General features: G+C 34.2%; 1 protein-coding gene across 3 annotated transcripts in view; it reads right to left on the bottom strand.

Moving 5' to 3' along the window:
- The window catches only part of MTBP (MDM2 binding protein), an 80183-nt gene that overhangs the window by 46032 nt on the left and 10340 nt on the right, over nucleotides 1-23811 (bottom strand). For all 3 annotated transcript variants that reach the window (XM_019823073.3, XM_019823074.3, XM_004000088.5), the window contains exons 7-11: nucleotides 23015-23132; nucleotides 19168-19302; nucleotides 17281-17375; nucleotides 16404-16476; nucleotides 11050-11167 (exon numbers count right to left, since the gene is read on the bottom strand). In XM_019823073.3, coding sequence (XP_019678632.2) covers nucleotides 11050-11167; nucleotides 16404-16476; nucleotides 17281-17375; nucleotides 19168-19302; nucleotides 23015-23132 — 539 coding nt within the window. The remainder of the gene's footprint in view (nucleotides 1-11049; nucleotides 11168-16403; nucleotides 16477-17280; nucleotides 17376-19167; nucleotides 19303-23014; nucleotides 23133-23811) is intronic.

The following is a 23811-nucleotide window of genomic DNA, read 5'->3' as shown; positions in this document are numbered from 1 at the left end:
TGTGCTTCAAAGTACATCATCAAGATAATGAAGAGTCAAGCCACTATGGACCTGGGTTAATAATGATATGTCAATGCAGGCTTGTCATTTGTAACAAACGTACAATTGGGGTGGAACGTTGGAAAGAGGGGAGGTTACATGTTTGTGAGGATATGGGCTATATGGAAACTGTACTTTCTGCTTAATTTTGTGGAGTATTGAAAACTGCTCTAAAAAAATAAAGATTATTAATTTAAAAAAGAAGTACTCATATGGCAAGGCTGCTGTGAAGACGATTAAATGCGAGATGCTATGTGGAAAGTGCTTAGATCATTGACATATCCTAATTATTCAGTAAATATTACTAATTAATAAAAAAAGTCAATCTGCAGAATAGAAGAAAGTATTTGTAAATCATATATCTTATGAGGGATTTATATCTAGAATATATAAATAGCTCCACAACTACAATAATAAAAAGACAACTCAATTAAAAAACGAGTAAAGGATCTGCATAGACATTCCTCCAAAGATATATACAAATGGCCAATAAGCACATAAAGATGTTCAACGCCATTAACCAACAAGGTCCTGTAAGTCAAAACCACAAAGAGATACCACTTTACCTCCCTTGGATGAATATAACAAAAAATATAGACAATACCAGGTATTGATAAGGATGCAGAGAAAATGGAACTCTTATAGACTGCTGGTGGGAATATAAAATGGTACAGCTACTTTAAAAGTTAGGCAATTTCTCAAAAGCTAAACATATAATTAACACATAACTCAGCAATTCCACTCTCAGGTTTATATCCAAAATAATTTTAAACATATATGTTCACGCAAAAACATGTACACAAATATTCACGGCAGCATTATTTACAACGGCTCAAAAGAATCAACAGCTAAAGTGTCCGTCAACTGATGTGTGAATAAATAATGAGTGATACATCCAAATGACAGAGTAGTATTCAGCAATAAAAGGGAATGAAGTATTGGTATGAAGTACAACAAAGATAAACCTTAAAAATATTATGCTATATGTGTGTACACACACACACACAGGAAAAAGAAATTTGTGTAATTAAAAAAAATTTTTTTAGGTTTTATTTGTTTTGTGAGAGAGTGAGAGAGAGCTTGAGCAGGGGAGGGGCAGAGAGAGAGAAAGAGAGATTCCCAAGCAGGCTCTGTGATGTCAGCACGGAGCCCGACATGGAGCTCCACCTCACGACTCGTGAGACCATGACCTGAGACGAAATCAATAATTGGATGCTTAACCAACTGAGCCACCCATGTGCTCCAAAACTACTGTAATTTTATTACAACAGTTCATTTCACAGATGAACATACTGTGGCTTAAAGCTTATCCTCCAAAACATGCAGGAAGTACAAAAATAAATTTATGCAATTAGTGTGCAACACAGACATTAATACCATTCATAAACATCAATTTTAGAAAAGAAATTTAAATAAAGGTTATTAGAAAGATAAAACACTTGTTACCAGTTGCATTTGAAACTAAGATTTGCCAAGTTACCAGTTGCATTTGAAACTAAGATTTGCCAAGAGTTATAGTGACTTTTTTTTATAGTGACTTTTAATTCATTTACCAACTCAGCACTTTGCCAATTCAAGTTATGTGTATCTCTTCAACCCATGACATCCTTTCCACATTGATTGTAAATTCCATCACCTTTATTAGCATTTTAATCACAGAGGCCTGTAATTACAACAATCTTATTTTCCTCAAAAGAAAAATATTTATTTTAAAGAACTCCCCTGACCATGATTATGCAGTCATTTAAAAAATGTTGTTCCAGATTTGGTAGGTGTTAATTGAAGGCTTATTAAATAACTTTTATGTAAAGACCACAGAGAGTAACAGATTTACAATTACCTTTGTTATTCAATTCCCATAGCTCTTCCTAAAGAAATAAGGGGAAATGATTACAACAGAAAATTTCTGTTTTCATCAGTTACTTTTACACTATTAACTCTGAAGAGATTGACTGGCTTGCATGCCCTCTCTCCACCAAAACAAACATCCATTTTGGATCTATTATACAGGGAAAATGAAAGAGGCCAAAACTACAAGTGCCCTTTAATTGTATCAAAGTTTACAGGTAACATACACACTTTAACGAAGAGATATATTGATTTCTTTGGCAAACAAAATTCTAGTAAAATAAAAATCAAGTCATATTTTGTATCAGTAAGTTTCTCAGTGGTTCTTAAAATCCTGTAAACAGTTTAACAGGGGCGCCTGAGTGGCTCAGTGGGTTAAGCATCCAACTTCAGCTCAGGTCATGATCTCACAGTTTGTGGGTTTGAGCCCTGCATTAGGCTCTGCTGCCGGCTGGAAGCCTGCTTCTGATTCTGTGTCTCCCTCTCTCTGTCTCCCCTCCACCACTCAGGCTCTGTCTCTGTCTCTTGTCTCTCTCTCTCAAAACTAAATAAATATTAAAAAAATTAAAAATAAATAAAAATAAAACAATAAAACAGTTTAACAATATAAAATACAAAATCATATGAATGTAAAGAGGAAATAATATTCCACTTGATATAATGAAAAATATCTCAGGATGATTAGGGTAGTAAGATATTCTGGTTAAGTAAATCTTCTAACTTAATGACAAGTGTATATATATATATATATATATACACACATATATACACACATACACATATATATATGTGTATATATATGTATATATGTATATATATGTATATATGTGTGTATATAAGAAAAATAAAATACCCATTATATGATAGTCACACTAAAAATTAAACAATAAAATAAAAATCTAGTCTTCAATAGGCATTTTGCAAGGCTACACACTTTCCAACAGAGATATCATTGTTCAAACAATTCTAAAGCCTAAAATAGTGTTTCTCCCCTCCACACACATTTTTTTTTTTTTTTTTTTTTTTTTTTTTTTTTTTGCCTCAGAGCATCTGAAGGACTTTCTCTTTAGCAACAGTCGTTCTCTAGCCTAGGGCTGAGAAGAACACATCTAGGGCAGAAGTTCTTAATACTGGATGCACTTGAAACACTTGGGTGCTTTAATTTTTTTTAATGTTTATTTATTTTGAGAGGGAGAGGGAGAGAGAGAGAGAGAGAGAGAGAGAGAGAGAGAGAGAAAACAAGTGGGGGATGGGCAGAGAGAGGGGAGACACAGAATCTGAAGCAGGCTCCAGGCTCTGTGCTATCACCCCAGACCCTGACGCAGGGCTCGAACCCAGAAGAGCTGAGATTATGCACTGAGTCGAAGTTGGACACCTAACCGACTGAGCCATTGGGTGCTATTACAAACTACTGGGGTCCTGGCCTGGTCTCTTCCCCAGAGATTTGTATTTAATTGTTCTCAGGTAGGGCCCCATTTGGCTTTCTTCCTTTTTGACTTTCTTTCCTTCCTTCCTTCCTTCTCTCTGCCACAAAAAGGTATATGTGAGGTATAATTTACACATACTTATATACATATATCAGAGTATAAATGTGATTAACTTAAGAATTAATACAATTATGCATCCATCACTAGAATCCAGTTTGAGAAAACTTCCATTATCTCTCTGCAGTCAATCTCCTCTCCTATTCCTGGCCTCAGGCAACCACTGATCTGCTTTCTAGTCCTTTAGCTTTTTGTAGAAATTCCATATAAATGAAATCATGTAATGAATAGTCTTTTAAATCTGGCTTTATAAACATACCATATTTAGGTACACCCAAAACTTCTCATGCCTCAATATGTTGAGCACTATTCCACTGTATGGACAAAACAAACTGTGTTTATCCATTCACTGGCTGATGGATGTTTGCACGGTTTCCAATTCTTAGCTGCTATAAATATGGCTTTTATTAACAGTTCCTTGCAAGTGTTTGTGTGAACATATGTTCTCATTTCTCCTGGATAAATACCTAGGAATGGAAATACTGGATTGCAGTTAAGTGTAAGTCTAACTGCCCAACTGTTTTCCAGAGTATCTACGCCATTTTATACTAATACCACCAATGTGTGAGATTTAGTTTCTTCACATTCTCATCAACATTTGATAGTCACTGTTTTTCTTTTTTAAGTTTTTATTTATATATCCGGAGTGAGAGAGAGTGGGGGAGAGTGGCTCACAAACTGAGCTGTGAGGTCATGACCTGAGCCGAAGTTGGACACTCAACTGACAGCCACCCAGGCACCCCTGATAGTCACTATTTTAATAACAGCCATTCTAGTAAGTATATTAAAACATTGTGGTTTTAATTTGCATTTCCCAAAAGACTAATGATGTTGAGCATCTTTCATGTGCTTTATTAGCTATTCATGTATCTTTAGTGAAATGTCTATTGAAGTCTCTTACCTACTTATTAATTGGGTTGTCTCCTTACTATTGAGTTGTAAGAATTTTTTTTATATATATTTCTCCATTGTTAGACATGATTGGAAATGTTTTCTCTTAGTAGCCTTTAAAATTTTCTTCTAGTGTTCTCAAAAAGTGGCCATTTTTAAATCTGGTGAATTTATAGATTTGTTTTCTTTCTATAGATCTTTACAAAAAAATTTTTTTTTAATGTTTATTTTTGACACAGAGAGAGACAGAGCATGAGCAGGGGAGGGGCAGAGAGAGAGGGAGACACAGAATCCGAAGCAGGACCCAGGCTCTGAGCTGTCAGCACAGAGCCCAACGCGGGGCTCGAACTCACAGACCGCGAGATCATGACCTGAGCTGAAGTCGGACACTCAACCGACTGAGCCACCCAGGCGCCCCTTTATAGATCCTCTTTTTGGTAAACATATTTTCTTACAGAGGTGTTATAGTTTTAATGCTTACATTAAGTATATAATTAAGTATATAATCTATTTTGAATTAATTTGTATTAAATGTTATATAATTTTTATATAATTTTTGTATAATCCATATTTTACATATGGATATCCAGTTCTTCCAGCACTGTGTTAAAGAGACTATCTTTTCTATTGGCATCTTGTCTCTATTTTGTTCCACCGATACATGTATATTCTTAATCTAACACTACATTGTCTTGAATACTGTGGCTTTATAGTTGTGAAGTTGTGAATCAGATAGTGTAAGTTCTCAAAAGTTGTTTTGCCTTTTCAAAATTGTTTTGGCCTTTACAATACATTTGTTCTAGGGCCTTTACAATCCCATATAAATTCAGTATCAGTTTGTCAATTTCTATGAAAAGTCCTCTTAGGATATTGTTAGAGATGGAATTAAATCTATGAGTCAATTTGGAGGTAAGTGCCATCTTAATAGTACTGAGTGTTCCAATCTACAAACATGGTGTATCTCTCCATTTACTTATATTGTCTTTAATTACTCTCAGTAAGTTTTATAGTTCTCCGTGTATAGGTCTTGCACTTCCTTTGTTAGATGAGAGTCCTCAGTATTTTATTCACTGACTTTTGGTCTAGTTCCTAATTCTTTTCTTCTACTTAACTTGGATTTAGTCTTCTAGCTTCTTGAGATTGTAATTTGATTACTGATTTTAGATATTTCTTCCATGATAAGATAAGCATTTACAAACCTCTTAGTACTGCCTTAACTGCTTTCCATAAATTTGATGTGTTTTGATTTTATTTATAGTTAAAAACCTTTTCTAATTTCCCCTTTGATTTCGTCTTTGACCTGTAGGTTATTTAAAAAGTTATTTAACCTGTGGGTTATTTAATCTCCAAATATTTAAAGTATTCCTCACATCTGTGCTGTTGACTTCTAACTTAATTTTACTGTAACTGAAGAACATACTGAGTGTTATTTCTACCCTTTTAAATTTATTAGGCTCATTTAATGGCCTAACACATATATGGTCTATCCTGAAGAATGTTCCATATGCACTTGAAGAGAACAAGTAGGCTAGTGAATGGTATATTCAATAAAAGTTAGTAAAGACGGTTGATAGTGTTCACTACTGAATTCCTACCACCTAGAATAATGCCCTGAACCCAAAAGGCACATAATAAATTAGTTGCTGATTGAAAGATTACTTTGTCTTCGCCACTGAAGTCTCTTTCAAAATCTTTAACTGCATCCTTCACCTTTTCTCAAGACAGAAATTATTTATAGATCAGTTACATGGTGTCATTTTAACCTTATTAGTTTCAGCTCACTATTTTGAAACCTATTTATCACATGGATTTGAGAATCAAGAAGGCACATGCTTCATCAATTCAAAACATTTCATAAGTCATTATTAATCTAGTCCCTTAAAAATATTTCTATTAGAGGGGCGCCTGGGTGGCTCAGTCTGTTAAGCAACTGACCTCAGCTAAGGTCATGATCTCGCGGTTTGGGAGTTCGAGCCCGCTGTGCTGGCAACTCAGAGTCTAGAGCCTGCTTCGGATTCTGTGTCTCCCTCTCTCTCTCTCTCTGCCTCTCCCCTGCTTGCGCTCTCTCTTTCTCAAAAAATGAATTAACATTAAAAAAATTACAAAAATATTTTTATTAGAAGATTTGTCTGTCAACAATAACCTCTTTTCAAGAGTACCTTTAAAAGTACCTTTCAAAAGAATTCCAATTTAAAAAAATGAGGCCACAGTAGAACTCAAGATTGTAAACTTATGGATGGTCTGTAGATATATTCAGACTTTGGTGAAAATTCTGATTTCACTCTGTGTTATTAGACAAGTTTCTTGATTTTCCTACACTTTAGCTTATTCATTTGTAATGTACAGTTAGGCAATGATCAGCATCCAGTTTTTTGACAATTTCATAAAACTTCTCTGCGAACATATGGTAAGCCAGGCACTTTTCATTATACAACTGGCTTTTCAATACAAGTTTTAAATACAGAGCATTCAGAGTAACTGGGTTTAGCTCAGTTGTATTTGTTCACATAGTTCTTTTGCATTTTTCCTAGTATCATAATACTTTTCTGGGTATTTCACTAAAAATCACTTTTAAAAATCATTCTTTGGCTACACTTAATTTAAGCATAATTCAAATGGGACATTGTTTTTCTATTTTAGGTCAAACCATATGAAACTCCTGATACTTAACAATTTTCTGATATACAAAGACAGCAATACCATATGGTTCAAACTAATACATATGTATGTATTTTATTTCATCAGAGATGATTTGTTAAGCCTAAGGAACTGATAAAAACTGGGGCACAAATTTTGATTCACTGCATGAATGGAATACATTCAAAGTCTTCTTTATTTTTCCAGACAAGTTACTACTACCTGGAAACATATATTTCACGTATTATTTAAAAGATACTTTTGAGTACCTAATAAGTATCAGGCACTCTTCCAGGCACTGAAAATAAAGCAATGAATAAAAGTAAAAAATTCCATCTTATCTCCTCTCACTTCAAGTGAGAGAAAAAGACACACACTTACTATATTAGATAGTGATAAGTACTAAGGAGAAAAAATAAAGCTGGGGAAATGGATATAATGTCAGGTGAAGAGTGTACGTGCAATTTTAGATGGGATGGCAAATTAGGTCCTGAATGAGAAGATGACTGGACTAAAGGACCCTCAAAACTGAGAGACCTAGCCATATAGGTATCTGGGGTAAAATCTAAACTTGTTACCTCCACTGTCATAAGCTCCCTGAGGACAGGGACTTTGTTCTAAATTATTTTACTGCCAGTCCAGCATGTATAATGGTGCCTATTGTATTGTGGACACTCAACAGAATATCTGCTGAAAAGCTAGTTAATGCAAACCTTGTATTTATATTTATATAAACAAATACATATAAGTGCTTAAACACACACACTCCAAATTGTTTTTACCACAACTGATAACCAATAGCCTTTCCACATCTGTTTTCATGTACTATCTCTTGTGGATTATTCATAGTTGGTTGCCACTGAATGTAGTTATAATTAAGTAAGACTTATAATAACTTCTCAGTATCTATTTTCTGTTACAGTTTAAATTCTAGGAGACTAGGAGCCAAGTCTGTCTTGCTCATCACCAATCTCCAGATTACACCCTGCCTGATACATAATATTCTGTCAATCTTCAAAAAAGGAATGAATGAATGAATGAATGAGTGAATGAATGAATAACAAAGGTCATAAAGGATTAAAATCAGAGAATAACTTAAGGAAACAGTATAAAGTTTAGCTTGGAGGACAGGGGACATGCCTGGCAACAGCAAAGAACAGCTGGGCATAATGCAATAAGTTATGGTGAAACAGAACATTGACTTAAGAGGCTGATCTGTTAGTTGATATCTTATTTGGAATAGTGAGAGGGGCTACTGGGATATGAATGGCATATGATGTTTTCCTAAGTAAGAGCTATTAAAATTTTCCACTAGCCAAAACTTGGCTCCTCTTTTATTACAAAAGGAGTTCTGTCAATGAGATAATTTCTCCTACAGAAAGGGTTATGGGTAGAATAGAACTTAATAATCAACTATTCAATTTGACTGTTTGTACTTCTAAGATAAAAAAAAAATACTGCAGAGTATCAGCTTAATCAGCACTTACTGATATAGCTTAATCAGTAATCAACAATCTGGCCTTGAAGACTGCCATGTGATCTATGTTTTATTATTCAGAAGTTATCAATATTGATCTCTAAATTTCAAAAGACGATTAACTTTAAAGAAATCAGATCAAGTCACATGATAAGGTATTTCCTTAAAGTTGCAATAAAAATCATGAAAAACTCACTTAAGAATAAATTCTAAATCAATAAATTACCTTAGAAAAAGTTACAAAGAAAAAATAAATAATGGGTTGCGCAGAATATACTCAAGTTTAGTTAGGATATATTAATATTCAACTCATACTAATAAGCCTTTAAACATATGCAATGTTGAGAAATGGGTAAATATCACCCTACAATTTAATGAATAAGTGAAATTGATTTTACTGCCACCTGGCAAATCTATTTCTGATTTTGTTTTAGCATCTGAAAAAATCACCACGTATACATATCTATTCTCTGTGAGGAGTTGAGAAGGGTCAAATCTACACTTCTTTATGTGCTAGTACAGTGCAGCAAACTGTATTAACAATGTCTCTTCCTCCAGGTAGTCTTTCTGATTCCTACGACTATGTTGTCATACACTCTGGACATATCCTCCACTTCACCTTCACACTGTTGACTAAACAGATTTACAATGATTTTTCAAAGTGCCTTCATCACTTGACTATAAATTTCATGAAGAAAAGGGCCATGCAACTATTTCCTCAAGTGTTAAGGGCCCAGTTTGACTCCCTTTATTTCCCACACTGGTATCATGCAATAAATGGTATTTTCATGTTGACATTAATGATTATAGCTCTCTAGGGTCTTCCAACTACCATTTACTAAATCTCTTCCCAACTCTTCTTCTACTTTTACCTTAAATTCAGGTATTTCTAAAGATCCTAGCCTACGCTCTCTTCTCTAGTGATGCTGTTTATGTGGTTTTGTTCAATCACTCCTAAGGCTACAACTATTACCCATAGCTAGCCATGGTAGGCTTTTACACTGGAGGCTTTTCAGTATTCATACCCTTGTTTAGTTACCTCCCTTTTGAATTTAGGCCATTCTTGGGAGAAGCTTTAAATAAAAGAATACAGCAAAAGTGACACTGAGCCAGTTCTGACCTAAACATTAAGAGTCCTGGCAGCTTTGATTTTTGTATGTTTTGTTGGAGTCTTGGGCCACCACATAAAAATTCTTGCTAACCTGCTAGAGAGATCACATAAAGAAACCGTGGAGCAAGGAAAAGGCTCTGAGACTACATGGAGAAAGATAGCTGTCCCTGCATCCCAGGCTAAGCCCAACTTCTGAACAACCCACAAGCTCAGTGCGGCCACATCAATGGCCACCAGTGAAACCAATAGAAGAACCACCTGGATGAACCTAGTTCAAATTGCAGAACTATGAGTAATTAAAGCATTTGCTCTTTGAAGCCACTTAGTTTTAGGCTGGTATGTTATAAAATAGATAAAACAGCTAGTAAATTCAAAATCTCTAATCTCTAATCTCTAGCCCTGACCACTCTCTAGAGATAACAGACCTAATTTCAAACTCTAAATTTAAATTTCCATATAGATATCAACTGCATTTCAAATTCAACATTTGCTAAAATGGATTTCAGTATCTCACCTATTTCCCATCTAATACTGTGTAGGCTGCTGATTTTAAGTTTGTATTCCTCAGGATTCTTTGGCTCTGGAGTCTCTCTAGAGATTTCTTCTATAACAACCCAGATGGATATGTTCCAATTCCATTTCTTAGTCCCATCATATCATGGGTCACAAAAACTAATTGTAACCTCAAAAGCAATTTAACCAAATTATTGTCCAATAAAAAAAAAAAAAACACCTACATATAAACAAAGTACAAAGAGACACTCTTTATCTATATGACTTTGGGCAAGTAACTAACATTTTGAACCACAATTACCTCATGAAATACAAGAGTTTGGATATAAATGATCTGATTTTACAACAGAAATTAAGATTTCATTTTTATAATGACATTTTGAATGTAGTAAATTACTAGAGGCAACACAGTGCAGTGGTTAAGAGCACAGAGCCTGGGTTCAAATCCTTGGAGAAGTTATAGAGCTATTACTGTCAGAACCAGGATTTGAACCAAGATTCTGCCAATTAATAGCTCTGTAACTTTTCCAAGCCTCAATTTCCTAATCTGTTAAATGGATATAAAAATAAGTTTATAGGGCTATTATAAGAATTAAATGAGCCAATATTTCTAAAATACGTAGAATACTGTAGAACATATAATTTTTAAATACTTCTGGTTTCTTCAGAAAACTGTAATCACACGTTTGTTTTTTAATGTACCATATAATCGACTAATCACTTTATTTTCATAAATGTCATTCCTGAAATATCTCTAAGATACCAACATTCAATATAATTGGTTTCTACTTAACCAAAATTCCTGCCTTTAGATCACTGATATTTTTTTAATAAGGTAGTATATACTTTGTGATACAGTAGATTATTAGATATAAGAAGAAATCTTAAATGATGTGGGTTTGTCTTAATCAGGAGTAATAAATATTATTTTCTCATAAAGAATGTTATATCCATTTCATAAAACAACTTAAAAAAGATTTACTACTTACCACTGATTGTCTTAGGCTTTTTACCTATATATTCTCTCCATTTTCTTGAACTGAGTTGGCTGGGAGGTGGAATAAGTATGTTACTAATAGTACATGGCAATACAAAAAGAGCACCAACCTGGATAAAACATAACATATTATTAGTGCCTGCACAATGACATTAATTCTTAAATAGTGTCATCTGATAAATTTCCACTCTAATTTCACCGATATAGCATGTACTCTGTAATGCTCTCTCACAACAACTCCACTAAAAAAACTAGAAGAACAAAAACAATGCCCAAACTGCATTTAAAAAAAAGTCAAAAACCAGACAAAGGTAGTCAAACATAGGCTCCCTTTTCCACTCAGTTATACATCTCTGAAACCTTGTTATTCACAATATTTGCTTCAAGTTCAGGTTGTCGTGTCATTTCTTTGTGTATCTGCAAACCAGTGAGAGGCTGGGAATTGAATTCTATCATCAAAAGATTTTTGTCATACTTGGCCATAATTTTACAACCTTTTGACTGGATGGATTATTGTTCTGGTTTCAAAATTACAATATATCTGTAGGTAATTTCAAAACTTTTGTTCCGAGAAATCAGAAATTTAATGCTAATAAGGTATAAAATGCAAAGAAACCCCAAATCATATGCCAGAAAACATACAGCAGCTTCTGTCTGATTTATGAGAAAACTCAGCTTATTCATCTTTGTATTCCCAGGGCTGAGCATACAGATGTTTATTAAATATTTGTTCCCCCCAAACCAACTTGTTATATTTAGGTAAATTCTCAATTTGATTAAGTACTGAATAAAACAAACTGCAACTCTGAAAGCTACATTTTGCCCATTATTCTAGAAATATAAGCTACAACAATCAGTATATCCCAATAAATATGCTTTGTTTTGTTTTGTTTTTAACTCTGGGGAAATCTAAGCAAGACATTTGCCATAGATCTCAAATCTAATGAAAAGTCACTTTTAACTGTCCTTTGTAGATGGATGAATCAGATGACATGTGATACTAAGTGAATACTTTTATGTATTAGTTTCTTTACTATTTATTATCTTTAGCTATGTATTCTTAGATATACAAATAAGTATATTAGGAGCAATTAAGAAAGAAAAAATTAAATGTTTATTTTTGTTATTACAGACAAATCTTTTTTTATTCTAAGTCAAATGTATTTCACATAATTAAGTATTAGACACTAAAAATGAAAATATTACCAATAGAAAATAATCATTAAGTATAAAAGATGTATATTTAACTTTTGAAACACTAAATCCTAGTTCTTCATACTTACATAAATAAATAAGATTAGATAGCCCAAAACTGGCCCAAAAGATAGACAAAGCTGTAACTTGAGTATGCTAGAGCAGAGCCCAGTTAACACCTTCATTATTTAATATTATAGTTATAGCTTAATAAATTAGAGATGTTAAATGTGTTCCAATGTACAACTTAAATACCGTATTATTTATTTTATATTATTATATGTCCCACCCAGCCAAAGTAGCCCTATGTTTGAAACAGCTTATTCTTGAATACACATTCATTACAAATATGAAAATATTTCTAAATCCCATAAACTATAATTTGCTACAAAATACATGTATGTCAATTGCTTATACTGTGTCCATAACAAACCTGGATTCTGATAACCCGTTCTCACTCATGCACTAATCATTAGATACGCTCTGAGACCAGAGGATGGTGCTTCTAGGTTATCATTCTATCTCCAGAATTTAAAAACCAAATAACATTTCAAACCTGTGTCTCAAAACCATGATTCAGTCTTTTCAGTAGGCATCCCCTGAACAAACAGGCACTATGGCAATCCTGTTTTTAACCTTGCAAATTCTCCTCTTAAAAAAAAAATTTCCTGCCTATGTGATTAGTAGATATCATGGTTCCCTAACAATCCTCGTATCTTTTACTAATCTAATAACATTAGCTTTACTATAAAAGGTTTTTATTTTTATTCTGGAGCTAATCTAACATTTTTTTTTTTTTTTTAAGTCAGAAGTTGACTTAAGATCATATAAATCACTATGCGGTGCCTGAATGGCTTGGTTAAGCCTCCGACTCTCGGTTTCAGCTCAGGCCATGATCTCAAGGCTTCATGGGTTTGAGTCCCACATCAGGCTCTGCGCTGGCAGTGCGGAACCTGCTTAGGATCCGATCTCTCTCCCTCTCTCTCTCTGCCCCTCCCACCTTGTGCTGTCTTGGTCTCTCTCAAAATAAATAAACTTAAAAAATTTTGAAGATTATATAAATCACTAGAATTTAAGTATGATGAATGCTTCCTAAGGAGGGGCTTTGTCCATTTTATTCTCTCCAGTACCTGAAACAAGCAGCCTGCACACAGCAGGCAGTCTCTCCCCAGCCCCCCACATGCAAATTGTTGAATAAACAAATGAAAACCAAGTTATGAAGCAAAAGAATTATTTCAAAGAATGAGCATGCAAATGAAAACTAATTTTTTCAAAAATGTAAAAGACCCAATATAAAAGGAAAATACAGTGCTTCACATTTAGAGGTATGTTAGCTAAATTATGTTTCAAAAAAACATCCCTTTTGCTGCATTAAAGTAGGAACATATATACAAAGTTCCATCATTTATTTGTCCCTTACTGATAAAGAATATTTCACAGTCGTTGTCCAAGAAGCAATAAAAATGACAATCTAATATACCAAATTTAGAAAATTGAAAACACGATATAAATATCAATAGTTTCTTTTGCTTATAGTATTAGTGTTGTCTATCTTCAACAACTTGATGGATTAAGGATTATTTTATACCTGTGTTAAATTACAGGTCTGTGTCTGATCTTGACTTGAAAAATTATCTATAAAACTAATTCCTAAAAGTTTCATCTTATCTTCAAAACATCTAGAGGATATTTGGTGCTTTATATCCTTTTCAGGAAAATATTTCATATATGCCTGTCTATCTTTTGGGCCAGATAAACTTCAAAGACCATAAAAATTGGGGCACCTAGGTGGCTCAGTCGGTTAAGTGTCCGACTTCAGCTCAGGTCATGATCTCGGGGTCGGTGGATTCGAGCTGTGCTGACAGCTCAGAGCCTGGAGCCTGCTTCCGATTCTGTGTCTCCCTCTCTCTGCCCCTCCCCCACTCACATCTCTGTCTCTCAAAAAGTAAATAAACATTAAAAAAAATTTTTTAAAAAGACATAAAAATTAGCAACCATCATTTATGTCATACTTCACAGCTTATAAAATATCTTCCAATTTGGTTTTCATTACAACTTTTGAAATAGCTAAAACAGGGATTATTAATTACAGTTTACAATTTTAAAAGCTATAAGCCAGTGAGTGGCAGAGCTAGGACTTAAACCCAAGTTTTCTAAAGTACATACTCTTTCACTTGAGACTTTCTACCCTACCATGGTCCTCCCTTCCCTTATTCGGTAACAGGTGAGATTATTAATGATAAATGATATTCTCATTTCCTAGAATGAAGAGCCCCCCCCCCCCCAAATTAGATGAACTAGATAAGGTTACACAGAGAACTATTTAGTTACTTGGGTTAAAACAAAAACAAAATGGGGTGCCTGGGTGGCTCAGTTGGTTCAGCATCTGACTCTCACTTTTGGCTCACGTCGTGATCCCAGGGCTGTGGGATGGAGCCCTATGCTGGGCTCCACACTGAGCTCAGAGCCTGCTTAAGGTGGTCTCTCTGTCCCTCTGCCCCTGCCCCACCCCACCCCACCCACCTCTGCTCACACTCTCTCTGTTAAAAAAAAGAAAAGAAAAAAAAGGAAGATTTTTTTTTTATTCTTCATGCTTTCTTCTTTTTTCTTTCTTTCTTTTCTACTATGTCACTTCACAAGACTTCTGTGTGCATATTTTTGTAAAGATGTTTAAAGTAGGTCCTCCACCCTATTACTCTAATTGCAGTCGGCTTATTTTCTTCATAATTCTTATTATTTGTTTTCTGTTTTTCCCACCAAAATGTAAATTCCATGAGGAGAGTCTTCATCTGTGCAATCCATCACTAGATCCCTAATATCTACCACAGCGTCTAGCACATAATAGGATACATGCTGGATAAATAAGAAAAGATAAGTTTTAAAATTTCAAATTTTAGCATATTAGGTATTCTTTAGAGGATGAAAACACAGGCTAATATCACACTTCAGGCTGTTCCTTCAAAGGCTACTTCATCTAACAAATACTTTGGGGCACTACTCAAAATTTTAATTTCCTGGAAAAAGAGGCTGCAAGTCAAAATTTGAAATTACTGTACAGTCAAGCATCTTAAGGCCAAAATCATATTTCTGTTACCATATCAATTTTCTAAGGGAACTATAACCAATATTTGATTATAGTGCTATAGGGAAACTATAATTATAATTTTTCTCCATGCAACTCTGTTTGAAATACTTCATTGTTAAAACAGTTAATGTTATATAAATATTGCCAATGAATATTCTGTGAATCAAAAATTGTTTTCAAAGAAACACAGTAGTGAAACAAATAACCAGAAAGAAAAGCAAACTTCTGGTTTTTCCCATTAAACACTGTAGTTGACTTTAAATAGATGAGTTTAATATACACATGTATCTAAATAACTATAAATTATTAATAACTACATTATATAAATAACTACAAAATAGCCACAAATCTTATAACCATCACTAGAATTAAGAAAGAAAAACTGAAAATTTACAAATGATAATTCAGTGAGGCTTTAGAAACTTTTCTCACTTCCACCCACCTGTCCTACCATGAAAAAGATAATGCAAGCATATGAGTATCTCCTCACCTAACTGAAATCACATGTTGAAGGATTAGATTCTTGAAGTAGATTATCAATAATATAATATGGTCTCAAATTTTAAAAGTAACAAAATCACCAGTCATGAAGCTTATCTTTGAAAATCTAAAAACACAACATCATTTCCTGTCTGCAGAGGACTTTGGTATTATTATGGGAAGTCCAAAATATTTTAATATCTGTTAGGACCAAAATCATGTTATGTTCAAGAAGCAAAATCATTATGCAAAAACAGATTAACAAACTACATTCTCTTTTATTCTTTCTTTTTTTTTTTTTAAATATATTTTAGAGAGAGAGAGAAAGCAAGCAAGCAGGGGATAGGGGCAGAGGGAGAGAAAGAGAGAAAGAGAGAAAGAGAGAGAGAGAGAGAGAGAGAGAGAGAGACCCAAGCAGGCTCCATGATCAGCACAGGGCCCAACACGGGGCTCGATCCAATGACACTGGTATCATGACCCGAGCCAAAACCAAGAGTCATACACTCAACCGACTGAGCCACTCAGGGGCCCTATATTTCCTTTTCCAGCACATCCTTAAAACAAAACAAAACAAAACACCACCATACCTTGCCACGCAGAGAAGAAATCTGCTCCCATAGCAACATGGAATTTTGTTTGGTATTGTTTTGTGTCAACCCTCTGCATTAAAGTTAAAGAAATGATGCAATGGTAACTGAGAAATAATTCAACTCCCTAAAACAAGTTTGATTCTTCAATTCACAAGGTGCTTAAATTATTAAAAATTTTAACTGTAAGAATTCACAATTACTCCTTTCCTTAAGGAAAATTATTTTTATAATACTGAAAATATACCAAGAAATAATGCTTCTGTGAAAAGCATTCCCATACACTATGAGAAAAAGAGATTTGTAAAAATTATGTTTCTGCACAAAAATTTAAGAACACCATGCTAATGTTCCATTTCCAGGCAACAATTTCTTTTTATACAAAATGTTCTGTTCTTAGGTATATTTCTAAAAACTCTTTTCTTAAAAGAGAGTCTAAGATATGTTGAATATTTGCAAATATGTGAGATGGCATTTATATTTACCTTAGTATGCATACAAAGATACAGTGGACTGGTGCTTATATACCCCTCCTGCCGAAGGCGAGAGAAACATCTGAACATTTCAGGAGTATGTAAGTTACTCTGTTTTTCTCCACAGATTCCTAACATTTCTCCATTCTCCCTACCCCACTAATGATGAGTAGCAATACCAGAAAGTCTTTTGCCTATTCTAGACGCATAAATCTAGTACTTGAAGGAAGATTTTTTTGTTTTTGAAAGTTGCAGAATATCTCTTAAAACAATGGCAATGAAAAATATACTGAATATTATTAAAGAAAAAAAAATCCATCATGGTCCAATATCTAAAAGTGAGGGAAACATTCTACGTGACACAGCAAATATAATCTAAAATGAATACGTAAATAAAAGGATACAATTCAAATTCAATGTCCGACATATAGCAGGAGGGCAGATCTGATAATTTTATTATCTGCACAAATTCTAAAGCAGAGCCATAATAATGGAAAACCTAGGAAAGAAATAAGATTATGTAATACTTTAAATTCTATAAATAAAATAAAAGTAAATAAATTAGCAATTAGGGCTTAACACTAAAATGGATGTTTAAAAGCAAGTATTTACACATTATGCAAGCCAAACATTAGATCCTCTATAGCAGACAAGAGTTTCTTCCATTCTAATTTTACCTTTCAGAGTAGAGACAGACATAGAGATTTCTTAGTAACTGAAGAGTTTTAACAGAGGGAAAATGAGTCTAGAAAGAGGCAAGCAATAGAAGACAGGAGTTCTCAACTTTTCGTGTTTATTTTCAGTAAGACAGACAGATGACCCAAGAGGCTAGGATGTTGAAGAAACAAATTTATAGGGTCTGCAAGACTGAGAGAGAGGAAGAGAAGATTCTCTGGTATGAACTTAGATTGAGTGGTATGTTGAGATTAATAAAATAAAATAAAAATAAAAATAAAGTAAGATTCTTCAAAGAAATGCTGAAGAAATTAAGAGAACCAGTGAAGCCATTAGTCCTAATTAGCAAAGATAGCTCCACTTGGAAAAATAAACTTGCAGTATTTCTTTGGGCAGAACCTAACAGTGAAGGAGGACAGGTATTTTAAGAGTTGAGATGAGAGTATGTCACTGGAAGGACAAAGAAAAGCAAACATATCTTGAGGAGACTACACAAAGTTTTAAACTTGCAGAAAGCTGAGTAATTTCACCATATACAATTATGCATATATATACACATAAAGACACACATATACTTACAGAGTATATGTGTATGTGTGCATATATACACATGTATAGAGAGAGAGAGAGAAACAGAGACATTTATTAAAGAGGTTTTACCCTAAGATTTCCATCGATAGCAGCAAAATTTAAATACATTATTCATATTTGAATAATGAGTGAATAATGAATACAATATTCATAATATTAAAAAAAAGCTATTAACAGTCCTGTGAAAGATGGCCATGGTAGTTTACTTAAAGTAACCATTCTGAACAAATATTGGGAAATGTGTTCACATCAGAAATATGCCCCTTTTATACTACCCTTTGATCAGAAAATATTACCCATCAATCTGACATCATTGTAACTTCATGACTTGTTTTGTACATTCTTGAATTCGGTCTTTCAAAGTGAATTTCTAAAATGTTTCTACATAAACACATCTTACGTTATTTTTCTAATATAAAAAAAAGGTCAACTAAACCCTTTTAAAATTGTTTTACTTTATAATTACCTGCATTTTAAGAATAAATCTATGGAGATATGGGACACAAACTAACACGTCTTAAACCGTGAAAGAAGCAAACGTATGGTACTGGAATCCCTTACCTCATTTAAACTTTGTAATAACTTTGTAAGGTAAGTGTGTTCTTGTCTCCATTTCACAAATGAATTAATCAATCTACCCAGGTTACCACAACCTACAGGTAACAGAGCCAGGTTTCAAACCCCGGTCTACCCAACATCAAGGCCTGTTCTTTTTCCAGTGTATCACATTCCCCCCGAACTGAGTCTTTAAAGGTCTCATAGCAAAGTCCTAACCAAAGGAAGTTTCAGGCCTATATTGATCTAAGGTTAGGATCATTCCATTTTAAAAATAACTTAAAGTAGTGATAGTTTTGCTAATAACATAGTGTAATTTAAGCACTTAATTACAGTTATAATAAAAATTATGCAAGTGAGCACATTTAAGCACATATACTAGGAATGTTAATTTCAAGATTCAAAGATATCTTATAAGAACAAAAATATGCCTGAATGGATGATTGGAAAATGAATTAAATATAGATTACCTTTGGTAAAATATTCTTATCCTTTGATGGTAATGTCTTTTTGGCAAGAATGCAAGGATTTAAAGTAGATGTACTAAAATTCTTAGGAGTGACTCCCTTTAAACAAAATTCAGGAAAAATAATTTCAGATCCAAACTGAAAAGAAACCAAGAGAACACAGTTACAAATATCATGAATAAAGTTACAAAGATCAATACATCTTAATGCGATATAAAAGTTAAGAAAACCACATGTAAATATATTTTTGATTCCTCAGCTCAAAATGTGATTCCTCCATTTATGAACACATCCTTCCTGTTTCAACTTACACATGGTTCTTTTTATGAAAAGCTCTCATTGGCCCTACAGCAGCCCACAAGAGTCTATTAAGGCCATTCCATGCAACCACAGAACCAAACAACCTCCTTTACATATACTTGTTCAATATCTGGCTTCCTACCAGTCTGTAAGCTCTGCAAAACACAAGCCTGTCTGTCTTATTCACCACAAATTTTTAGGACAACGCCTCACACATAGTTTGCTTTCAAAATAAGTTGACGAAAAGACCAATTCCTACAGAAGTAGTAATAGTAGAGGTGTTAATAGTAACGGTAACAATGAGAGCTAATATTTAATGAGTGGTTACTTTGTACTTTACATAATTTAACCTTTACAAAAATCTATGAGGTAGGAACTATTATTACACTTATCTTACAGATGAAGACAACTGTGGCACCAAATGGCTAAATACTGCCCTGTAGGTCACACAAAATTAGCAAGAAATAGAGTAGGGATTTGAATGCTGACAATCTAACTCTAGAATCTATGTCTTTGATCACTACAATGCACCTACATTAAAAGCTATTCTCCACCAAAGCAAGCGATTTCAAGTTGTAAATGCATCCTGTGGGGTACGGACATTTAATTTCCTATTCATAAAACAATAGAAGAATTGCATAAAAAGAACCCTGCCCTTATTTGTCTGTATGCAAACATGCAGTTTCAAAAAATGTATACAAAACCAATTCTCATCGTTAATTTGATCTTACACTCTTCCAGCTGACTGTGTGGCTTGTTTATGTTAAAATCACTTGCAGAGGTTTGCCTGTAGGTTTAACTTTCCAAGGTAAGGATGAGGCAGCATGAAAATCAGCAAGAAGGACCCAATCACATTAATTCCTATTTTCTTAGCACAAGTTTTACTAAGCCATAATTAAGGGTGAATTGAAAAGGAAAAAAAATCTACTAATTAGTGCAATAAATCTTCATAGAAATGCAAGGCCCAACTCATGCTCCCATGTCACCCTGAACATTAAGAAACTTTCTTTAGTTTTGCCTATCTTCAAAAATATATACAATACTAGAAATATATTTATTTTAACATGGACATAACTTACAAAAGCCACCAAACATATTCATTCATTGTAAGAGATAGCAAAATAAAATTGGAGCCTCACAGAAAATTAAGATTAGTGGGGCTGAACTAATCAGTTTCATCTTGTAGTTGAGAAATCTGGGATCTTGTAAGGTTACAAAAAAGTGTTCAAATTAGAGAGCTGGCAAAGTAACCTTGAAAAAGAAAACCAAAGCAGGAGGCATCACAATCCTGGACTTCAAGCTGTATTACAAAGCTGTAATCTTCAAGACAGTATGGTACTGGCACAACAACAGACACTCAGATCAATGGAACAGAATAGAGAACACAGAATGGACCCACAAACGTATGGTCAACTAATCTTTGACAAAGCAGGAAAGAATATCCAATGGAATAGAGTCCTTCAGCAAATGGTGCTGGGGAAATTGGACAGCGACAAGCAGAAAAATGAACTTTCTTACACCATACACAAAAATAAACTCAAAATAGATGAAAGAAAGACCTAAATGTAAGACAGGAAGCCATCAAAATCCTCAAGGAGAAAGCAGGCAAAAACCTCTTTGATCTTGCCCGCAGCAATTTCTTACTCAATACGTCTCTGGAGGCAAGGAAAACAAAAGCAAAAATGAACTACTGGGACCTCATCAAAATAAAAAGCTTCTGCACAGCAAAGGAAACAACCAGCAAAACGAAAAGGCAACCGACAGAATGGGAGAAGATATTTGAAAACAACATATCAGATAATGGGTTAATATCCAAAATCCATAAAGAATTCATCAAACTCAACACCCAAAAAACAAATAATCCAGTGAAGAAATGGGCAAAAGACATGAATAGACGCTTCGCCAAAGAAGAAATCCAGATGGCCAACCAACACATGAAAAAATGCCCAACATCACTCATCATCAGGGAAATACAAATCAAAACTAAAATGAGATACCACCTTACACCTGTCAGAATGGCTAACAACAATTCAGACACAACAGATGTTGGTGAGGATGCGGAGAAAGAGGATCTCTTTTGCACTGCTGGTGGGAATGCAAGCTGGTGCAGCCACTCTGGAAAACAGTATGGAAGTTCCTCAAGAAACTAATAATAGAACTATCCTACGACCCAGCAAATACACTCCTAGGTATTTATCCAAGGGATACAGGTGTGCCATTTCAAAGGGGCACATGCACCCCAGTGTTTATAGCATCACTATCAACAATAGCCAAAGTATGGAAAGAGCCCAAATGTCCATCGATAGATGAATGGATAAAGAAGATGTGGTATGTATGTATGTATGTACATATATGCACATGTGTGTGCATGCACATATGTGCACATATACGTGTATATATACGTATGTACCTATATATGTATACATACAATGGAGTATTACCCGACAATCAAAAAGAATGAAATCTTGCCATTTGCAACTACATGGGAACTAGAGGGTATTATGCTAAGTGAAATTAGTCAGAGAGACAAATATCATTATGACTTCACTCATATGGGGACTTTTAAGATACAAAACAGATGAACATAAGGGAAGGGAAGTAAAAATAATATAAAAATAGGGAGGGGGACAAAACATAAGAGACTCTTAAATATGGAGAACAAACAGAGGGTTGCTGGAGGGGTTGTAGGAGGGGGGATGGGCTAAATGGGTATGGGGAATCTACCCCTAAAATCATTGTTGCACTATACGCTAACTAACTTGGATGTAAATTAAAAAGATAAATAAAAAAAAAAATTAGAGAGCTGGTTAGTAGAGAGCAGTGATCATGTAAAGTGGTATAGGTAAAAGAATATGGTCTAAGCAGTTTTCCAGTGGTTTATACATGCATTGAAATAAAGCAGCTTGGATATTGCTTCTCAGCCTTTTGGCTAAGATCAAGTGAAATAAAGCAGCTTGGATAAACAACTTGAATTCAACTAATGTCAAATTCTGTTTTTATTTTTTATTTTTTTTCAACGTTTATTTATTTTTGGGACAGAGAGAGACAGAGCATGAACAGGGGAAGGGCAGAGAGAGAGGGAGACACAGAATCGGAAACAGGCTCCAGGCTCTGAGCCATCAGCCCAGAGCCTGACGCGGGGCTCGAACTCACGGACCAAGGGATCGTGACCTGGCTGAAGTCGGACACTTAACTGACTGCGCCACCCAGGCGCCCCAAATTCTGTTTTTAAAAGAACGTTAGATTCTAGAACTGTAGTGCCCAAAACATAACCATGCTGACTATTTAAATTAATTAAAATAAAGTTAAAAATTCAATTTTTTGGTTGAAATAGTCATGTATAAAGTGCTCATAGCAACATAAGGCTAGTGGCTACTGCATTAACACAGGAAGAATATTTCTATTACTAAAGAAAATTCTTCTCAGATGTTGTTATTCTAGAACATCTTTATAAGGTACATTTTCATTCAGATTCATTTAAACTATCTGCGTTGTAAATAAAGTTGAAAGCCCTGCTTTGCAAATGGTGATAACTGAGAAATCCACTTACCTTTCTTTCCCATATCTGAATCTTTCCCCTCCATAATTCCTTTGAGTCAATAGCATTTTTGAGATCTTCTAAAGATATGACATTAGCAGAAAGGTATTCTGCAATTTTCTGATAATTTCTATAAATAAAGGATTATGATAGTTAAATACAGGGTTTCATATCCTACTTAGATTTAATGGCTATGGTTAACTACAATCCTAACAGGCAAAAATGCAAAGTTTCTACCGCTGCTTTTATGTACTAATATTGTAGAACGTTCCTTAAGTCACTCTCTGAGGGAGTCTCTATCACATGTCCATTTAATATTGGCTTAAGTGTGTCAGATAGATACATACATGTATATACACATACACAGATTTAATATTAGTCCTTTATGTTCAAAGGGAAAACTGCTCTCCTAATTTTTCCCCATACATCTTGTATGGAATCCATAATAGTACTTATCACAGACTATCATAACTATCAGCATTCCTATTTCTCCCTGTATTTCAATGAACAAGATCAAATGGTACCTTCTTAACTCAACAGCATCTATTGCTGTGCTTGGCATAAAGTCAGTACTCAATACACACTTGTTAAATGAAGAAAATCACAAAGTTAATAAATCCAATGGAATACTTAAGGATCAAAACAGTAATATACAATTGATCCTTACTAAAATATAAATCACAACAATATATATCTATTTCTACATTGCACATAAAACAAAAAAACAAATACAACATCACAAATCCAGTGTATCCATGGTATTCATCATGGTGCTCAATGGACAATACAAACCTATTTAAGAGCACACA

This window comes from Felis catus, chromosome F2 (assembly GCF_018350175.1).
Source record: "Felis catus isolate Fca126 chromosome F2, F.catus_Fca126_mat1.0, whole genome shotgun sequence".
In the NCBI taxonomy this organism is placed as follows: domain Eukaryota; kingdom Metazoa; phylum Chordata; class Mammalia; order Carnivora; family Felidae; genus Felis; species Felis catus.
Note: the sequence above shows the minus strand (reverse complement) of the source record. Positions and strands in the feature narration are given on the sequence as shown.